Source organism: Oryzias latipes, chromosome 10 (assembly GCF_002234675.1).
Source record: "Oryzias latipes chromosome 10, ASM223467v1".
In the NCBI taxonomy this organism is placed as follows: Eukaryota; Metazoa; Chordata; class Actinopteri; order Beloniformes; family Adrianichthyidae; genus Oryzias; species Oryzias latipes.
In genome coordinates, this window is record NC_019868.2 from 11,729,390 (window position 1) to 11,738,274 (window position 8,885).

General features: G+C 38.1%; 1 protein-coding gene across 1 annotated transcript; it reads right to left on the reverse strand.

Moving 5' to 3' along the window:
- Nucleotides 1–565: 565 nt before the first annotated feature.
- On the reverse strand, nt 566–3,461 carry LOC110015733 (early endosome antigen 1-like). Its single transcript, XM_020706473.2, has one exon. The coding sequence runs from the start codon at nt 3,370–3,372 to the stop codon at nt 640–642; it is 2,733 nt and encodes a 910-aa protein (XP_020562132.2). The 5' UTR covers nt 3,373–3,461; the 3' UTR covers nt 566–639.
- Nucleotides 3,462–8,885: the final 5,424 nt, after the last annotated feature.

Here is an 8,885-nt window from a genome sequence, read left to right on the forward strand (position 1 = left end):
TTCTGGAGACAGGTTTGGTACTACAGTCATAATCCATTCTCATGCCAGGTGAGAGCACCCATGAAAGCTTGAAAGTTTCAGGCCGCCATGACTTTTTCAGTTGCCAACACAACGGGCGAGGCCTTAACAAGTACCAGCCGAACCTTCTCCTCTGGGTTGATCTGAGCTTGCATGTTGCTTAAATAAGTTTAAGAAACTTTATTGAGCATTTACTCTATTTTCAAAATGTGCATTTCAGCTATAGAAAAAAACCCTTGAGTAAAATACCCCCCCCCCCCCCCCCCGTTACATCTAAGCATCTGAAACATTATTCCCAGATATTCCTACATCTAAATAATACTAATACCTATTAAACAAAGTACATTATGGTTCACTAATTTGAATTTACCACTTTGAATTATTTCCCTGAAATAAAACAGAGGATTACCATAAAAACAATAAAATAAATTTAAAACACCTACTGCTAGTTCAAGATAATGACAAATACATAATCAAAGATACGACAAAAAGTAAAAGTAAAAACTTTATTTTTACCAAGTAAAAATAAAAATAAAACAGCCCATAAGATAACTAAATAAAAATTCTGAGTCTTCTAACAAATTATGCAATGATATCTAAATTTACATCAGTTTCCTGAATTTAGAAGTCACTGAGGGAAGCACCGTCATTATCAAGCTCTGAAATGTCTCTGTATGTTAAATTGCCATAAGATGTGCTATCTGAGCTGATTACAACGTCTTGCAGTGAAGGGAGTTTTGAACAAACTGTACTGGTAGATGGTGATACGCTCTTCTTCATAAATGGGTCTTTTATATTTACAGCCCCCTCGTTTGGCTGGTTTCCTTTTATTTGCTGCACACAGGTAACTATCCTCAGAGGAGGCAGCTGTTCTTCTGCCTTTGTCTTCTTTTTCAAACGTTTTTGTTGTTTTTGTTTTGTTTGTTGGGGTTTCTGTGACTGGGTTTGATTTTCAGCAGCCAGTTTGCTATTGTTGACTTGAAAGGCTGAGATCTTAGCCTGGATGCTGTCATGTTCTTTTTCCAACTCCCTTTGTTGCTGATGCAAAGTACGTAGAGTCTTGCTTTCTGACAAAACTTCAGCATTTATCTCACTGTATTCATCAAGTGTGTTCTGAAGATTCGTGATTTTACGCTTCATCTCGGAAATACTGTCTTGCACCAACCTTTTCTCTGCAGAAAAATTATACAGTTCCATTTCTAAGCCTTGTTTTTGCTGAACAGAATCTTGCATGTCTTGTAGCGTGCGCCTCAGAACATCAGCCTCCTGTTCTAAATTTTGAACAGCAAGTTTTTCTTCTGAAACGTTCCTCAACAAAGTTGAGATCACTGTGTCAGGAAGCTCATTGGAGCTGGACTCACTGATACAGTCAAATTCAGCATTTTCTCTTTCAATCTCCTGTTTTATCTGTTCTATGCTGTCTTGGAGAGAACTGCTAACTTTCCTCAGAGCACACAGCTCAGCTTCTATCTCCTCCTTCTTTTTCAAAACCTTATTTTTCTCTTGGATTTTCTCCGATAAGGCCTGTTTCTCAACTGCTAGTTGGCTTTTGCTGTATTGAAGAGCCACAATATCAGCCTGGATGCGGTTATATTCTTCTTCCAACTCCTTTTCTTCTGCATTTGCAGTATCAAGAGCCTTGCTTTGTGCCGCAACTTCATCTTTTAATTCGATCATCTGTTGGTGTTCCTCTTGAAGTTTTTGGATTTTCTTTTTCAGCCTGGAATTATTTTCTTCCACCGACTTTTTCTGAGCCAACACGCCACTCAGTTCTAGTCTTAAGCCTCCTTGGAATGTTGAAGATTGTTCCAATTCACGCAGTTGATTTTTCATGTGTGTGGCTTCCCTTTTTAAAAGCTCAACAGCAAACCGTTCTTCTTTAACTGTCCCAAACAGAGCTTGTGGATCAGATGAGTTGACAGTTCCTTCAGGAAGATGTTCAAACTCAGCCTTTTTTATTTGAATCTCTTCTTTTAGTCTTTGTATGCTGTTTTTAAGATGTGAGCTTTCTTTCCTCAAACCACCCAGCTCTGCTTCCGCCTTGGCCTTCGTTTTCATAACTCTGTCTAAAGATTGAATTTCTTCCAACAGAGCCTGATTTTCAGTCCTGAGTAACTTAATGTCTAGTTTTACAGTCTTGACATCTGTAGTTACATCTTCATATTGTTTTTTTAAAGATTTCAATTTCTGGCTTTCTTTTTTAAGAGTCTTCTGTTCCACCTCAAGTTCCTGCTTTAATAATTTGTAATTGCCACCAGTATTTTGAAGCTCTTGTAATTCACACCTCAGCTTGAAACTCGAGTTTTGCATAATTTTTTTCTGCGCCTCCAGTTTAGACAGTTCTTCTTTTAGTTCTTCTTTTTGCTGAGTAGCATCATGCATTACCTGAAGCTCCTGTTGAAGAGCGCAGACTTCCTGTCGTCTTTGTTGGATGGATTCTTTTTCTTTCTGGATTTTTAACTCCAAAGCGTCCCTCTCAGCATGCACGGTGTGCATCTGGACACCGTTCTCAATCTTAAATTTTCGAATCTCTCGCTCAAGCCTGACTGTGTTGTTCTTGAGAAGATTTTTTTCTGCCCATAAAGCCAACAGTTCTGCTTCAGCATCTTCTTTGTTTTTAATAGCAGTTTGGGTTTGATGGATTTCCTTGGAAAGAGCCAAATTTCTTTCTTTCATTTGGCTAATCTTAAGCTTATAAACTTTTGCAGTCTCTTTTATCTCCTCATGGTCTTCCTCCAACTTCTTAAGTTGTCTGTTTTTCTCCTCAAGGGTCTTTTGTTCTGCCTCTAGTTCCTTCATTATCAAGTCATAGTTTTTATTTTCTCTCTTCAGCTTTTTGATCTTACTTGTTAGCTTGGAACCAGAATTTTGCAGACAGTTCTCTTTGTTCCGTAAGGCTAGCAAATATTCAGTGAAATTTTCCTTTTTCTGGACAGAAACCTGCATTTCTTTGAGTCTTTGTTCAAGAGCTTCTGTTTCCTGTTCTAACTGTTGGACTACAACTTCTTTTTCTTTGATCTCTTTAAAACTATTATGTTGTGAAGGGTTGACGCACCTCAAGTCTTCCACCATTTGCAATTTATTTTTTCTTAAAAGCGCTTCCTTGGCTTTCAGCTCCTTCAGTTTGTTTTCCAGTGTTTTCTGGTCCGACAGTTGTTCTATGATGCTTGTCGTTTGTCTTTGATACCTTTCATTCATGCGGTTGTGTGTTTCTATCTTGTCCTGGTAACGTTCACATTGTTTTTCCAAATTGATCTGATTCTGAAGCTGCCTACTTAGTTTGTCAAGTTCTTTTTTCAAACTTTTGTTTAATTTAGAGGCCTCTTTCTTCCGTTTGTCAACGTCTTTGTGCATATCCTCAACCTTTTTGCTGTTACCCAAAGTGCCATGAAGAGCTTCGATCTTGTGACGTAAACTGTCATTTTTTTGTTGCAAACAATCTAGTTGGCCATCCTGAAGAAAGCCCACGTTCACAGCAGTTCTTCTAAAGAAACTCATCATGGAAGTTCTTAAAAATTAAAATAAATTAAAGGCTTTAAAAACTTTAACAGCAAATGCGCTTCTAAATGCGAATCTTCTACTCGAACTGCAGTCTGTGCAACTACAGTTTAGAGAGACGGGGGTGATATATGTTAAAAATATGATGGAGTCATATGACAATTATTTGGTGGGTTTGATGTCATCAGTGATGTCATATTTAATCATAACAACAAAACAAGGCTGTGATGACACGTTATGACACGTAATGACACGTTATGACATAACGTGTCATTACGTGTCATCACAGCCATGTTTTTTTTAAAGATTAGGATAAGTTATGACATCAATGCTTTTGTTTTGTATTTTTATTTAGGACCTGGATTAGTGATGTCATCGCTTAAAAAAAAGCCCATAAAAAGCTGTGATGTCATAGCATTTTTAAAATTTATTTTATTTTTATTTTTTTCATTTTATGTTACCAGGTTGAAAACTGCTATGAAATAAAGGTTTCTTCTGCACATGCTTGGGTTTAAAATACCAACAATTATCTTATCAAAGTTGCACTTCTAGCAAACATCAGAGACATGTGACTGACAAAAAGAAAAGATCATTGAATTGATTCTTACCTTGAAAATGACGATAATTGAAAGCATGAGCAGAGCAGTCGTAGACATTAGTGCATTAGTGCATTTCAATAACACTCCAAACAATCTATCTCCGGGTGACCCTTGTGTGTCAGTGAAAAAGTAAAAAAAAAAAAGGAATTTAAACATTCATGATGTTTGCAGTATTTTTGATTTAAGGTGTAAATGGAAAAAATAAAAAAATGATTCGTTTTTCTATAGCAGTATAAGTTGATAAAAGTTGATAAGCTGTTGTTTTCTTGGGTGCCTGCTGGGTCAGACGGCTGCTCTTTCTGCTGTGGCTCTTGGGGAGAATAAGTGGTTGAGATTTGTATCAAGAAAGACACAGCCATACAATTTACATGCTGATTTCTTCTGATTAAACACAGGCACAGGCACATGTTTGTGTGTTTGTTGGACGGGTAATCCCCTGTATTCATGTCTGTGTGTACGAGGAGGTGCCGGTCAGAGTGATGTGTTGCAGGATGACCTTGAATTAAGAGGATTAAAGTCATATTGAATGTCTCTGGGAATTGAGTTTTTTGAATATGACAGTAAAGCTCTTTTTTTTCTTCATCTGCAGGTCTGGAGGTGTTGTTTGCCATTACTGTTGTTAAGCTGCACTTCAGAGCCACAAATTTGGCCACAAAAGTGATAAAAACATTTGCATCTTTTACAGGGGGAAAAACAAAAATGTTCTGAAACTCAAGTGCAAATATACACAAGATAATTTCATATTACTCTATTTACTAGAATTTCCAAAACAAGGTCTAATTGATCTGTCATATTTGCAGATTTATACAGTCTAAATGTGCGAGGCAAACTGATAAAAGGCACAACTTAAAACATCACAACAATTACCAAAAGGCAAACTGAATGCAGCCTTGAGTCCATTTGGAGAAGAAAACAAAAGCATTTTCCTACTGAACCTTGAAGTTTACAGGGGTTTGAATGGACCTCAGTCAAAGAGCGTCAAAGCACCAGAACCGCTGCCGGGCCAGCCTGAAAACAACAAGGTGGATCATGGGGATGCCGCAGAAGTTCCCGTCTTTGCTGTCATTAGGCTGACCACCTTCCTACTTTCATTCTTTCTTACTTTAAACAGAAAAATGAAAAGCAAACCGGTAAAGCTCAACATTTTGCATCTAAAAAAGTCACAAAGTAGCAACTCTAAATAACAAAACCTGCTGCTCTATCAAGTCCTCATGATTCTTTTTTTTCGTTTCAACAAAACAAGTCCGGTTTTGGGGGATTCCTCAAAAACAAATCCACTTGAGATTTCTGTGAGTTATTGTAGCTGTAGTACATTTTATAAAACAATTTGGCATTTCACGTCCTTAAGGAGAAAAAGGCCCCGGTTACCACCCTCAGTGTCCTCATATGGGAGTCCAGCAGAATAGTTCCCATCTAAATCAAACCTTGTCTGTTCCTCTGCATGAGACAAAAACATGGAAACAGTGAGCAAGTCAAAACATGGAGAGCATGAGTTGAACCTGTGCTCCATAAATCAGAGACAGCTTCAACCATGAACTCCACCTGACCTTTTCTCCTGGTGCAGCACTGTGTGAGAGTTAGTGCAGGGTCATGGAAGGGCAAAAACTTCAAGCTTCTTTCATGAATTAGAAAGAAAAACATGAAACAGGAGTCACTTCTGAAAATAGGATAAAGATGTTTGGTTTTTAGGTGACCAGAAGCTAAAAGTTCTTCCTCTGAAACGTGATGATAATGAAAGAGAACTTTCTTGAAGGTGATCTCTTTTTGTTTTCGTGCTGAATGAATAGTGAAAATTCTTTGGGTCTAAATACAGACATCAAACAAAATAAAGGCTTAAGCAGAGTTATGAGAGGATGGAGGAAAAGTTAGAGGAATAAGTATAAAAGGGTTGATCTTCTCAAGCTACGTTCACACCACCCTCGGCAGCACGCGTTCAAGCAGCCACTTCCCAAGAAAAGTCTGCGTAAACGCACGTAAACATGCGTTTCAGGCTTCCATGTTCAAAACTCTTGCATTCACATGTAGCAACGCATGTTTTTACGACTCCTTTCAGAGTCTACCTGCAAAAGATGTGGCCATTAAATGCACATTGCAAGTTAAACCAAGTCAGACTTTGACCAATCAGGGACTCAGATTTGATAGTGTCGTATGGATGCCGACTCTTTTAGTGCTAACAGTTTGAAAATCGCTCCTGGAGGAGAAATTAGTAACTGCGGTTTGTGCTCGGCCGAAATTAAATGACACCAAGACTATGAAATATTGGAATAGAGCTGTAAAAGAAAAAGCCTGAAGCAAGATTTTCTCTGCTCTGACATTTCACACCGAACCTCTTCCATGTGCTAGAAAACAGTGGAAAAGGAGAAGAATTAGCTCAGTGGCCTTGTTGTAAAGTGTCTGCCCTGAGACTGGAAGGTTGTGAGTTCAAATCCATGAATGAGATGCAATGCTGCTTGAAACTCGTCATTAGGGGGTTGAATTAAAACTCCCAAGTGTGTCTGTGTCCCAAATTTAAACAACTAATGGGACTTCAATTTCAGACATCCCTCCCTGCTCGTCAATTGTAAACACTATTGAATATGTAATCATCATCAGCCCTTCATCTAACTTGCAACTCAAGGCTCAAGCTGCTTCAACAATGAAAGTTAGTGTTGATGCTCCCATCTCCCTGCTATTTGATATTCTTTCTCCAAGTCACAAATGGAGTCAAATTCAGTGAGTCAGGGCAGAAATGCTGAACATCCTGGCCAGAGTGGATACAAACCTTCTGAGGATTGGATTTTTGTTCTGTCAGGAGATGTGGAGGTGCCAGGAAAACAGCAGCCTGAGCATATGCCACACATTTGCTGCTCCCCTCACACTAAACTGCAGATCTAAGCCAAACCAGGTATCTTAATCCCAATCACCCCTCGGATTCCCCACCAAGAGATCCCATTAGCGAGGACGAAAGTTGTAATGTTGTCGCTGAGGCCCAGCGGACGCCATCAATGACCTCCATCTAAACCCTCTCTAACTGAATTAAAGCTCCAGCAGGCAGTGCAAAAGAGCAATGAACTGTGAAGCTCTCTGGAAGTTTGAATGAACAGTACACACAGAGAAACCAATCAAAACTGCAGGTACCCTGAAAGGATTTTACAGCCCAATAGGCTTGCAGAGTGATAAGAGCTAATATCACCCCAGTGATAGCACAACGTCAGCTCAGGCAGAGAAAAAACAACAAGAATAACTTCCAAAAAATATTAAGTCAATTCTCTCTTTAATTACAACATTTTTCTTCATGCATATCATGTTGCAAAACTCTGAGTAAGAATCCTGTGTTGCTTGGCAATAGTCATAAACAATGTGAAGACATAAAAATGATTGAACAACTAGATCAGTTCATTTTAATGATGTCCGGAGAGCAATCAGAGAGGCTAAGTTCCAGTTTGAAAACATAAATTACATATTTTGTCATGAACTGAAGTAGAGACAGAACAAAAAAAATGATCGAAAAATCACCCATCTTCAGAACTACACAATAGAATGAGCCCAGGGCCGTGGCAATCAGCAAAAGGAAAAGTATAGTTTAGTGTAATGATTACACAATAAGCTTGGTTCAGGATTCAAATCCACATCCACAACAAGCAACAATCAGAGTAATGAGCGATTCTGGACAATTCCAAACTGCATCTGTCATGTTTTAGCCTCAGCCGGCTGTGTAACGACTTTAGCTTTTGAGTGATATGAGGGGAGAAAGTTTGGGCGAGGGCCAGAATACTGGAAGGACTACATGCCCGGACCGAACAATGAGGACACAGTTTCTGGAGCCAAAAAGAACAAACGAGCCTCATAAAGCCGGAAACCATTTGTGATGGTTCTGCATCATCAGGGAGATTTGTATCTAATCAGAGATGACCACAACAGCCCTGGTTTCACCAGAAACACAAATGTTTAGCAACGAAACAGCAGAGACTTCCTCTGCTCAGGCGGACAACACTCACACCAGGCTTTAATGATACTTTTTAAAACTACATTGAATGAAAGTTACTTCACAAAGGCAGATTTTCAACAAAAATTGCTCTAAAGCTTTAGGCCATGTGAATATTTAAATAAAGTGATCAAAATAATAGAGAACTGGTATTAGATTGTGTGTTACAATAATAACTTAAATTTCTAAACATATATGTTTGTCATAGAAAGATTCTTATACCTATGCTGTATGATAATGTCCATCCCATAATTGTCTTTAGTTGTATTTTCTCTCTATTCTTTTAGTATTCCTTGATTTTTTCTATATATTTTGCAGATTATAATTCTGAAGTTATGATATCTAGAGCTGATGTCTTTACATACCTTCAAAGATTTGTGGCGTCAAAAAAAATCAAAAACGTTTTCTATTTGACACCTGACATCTTATAGATGGCAAAAAGTTTTTTATTAAACATAATGCATGTCACATGACAGAATTACCTCATTGCAAAGCAAAAATATTACTCAATTGCTAATCAATCCAAAAATATTTTCTGTGCATGATTTCTCAACAGGTTAAAAATTCTTGATTCATAAACCATGTTACATTTCATGTAACAAAACATTTGTTAAAGGTACAGATGATGCCAAATTTATTAATAGAAAGTCTCCCTTTGCTTTTTGATTTTAAGGTTCATCTGGGAAATTCTCTGACATCCACATCTAAAGATTATCCCTGCAGTGCTTTTGGACGGTTTATTAGAAAAACGTCACATATTTATTTGGCCCTACTTTACACATGAACGGACAAAAATCCTTGTAGCA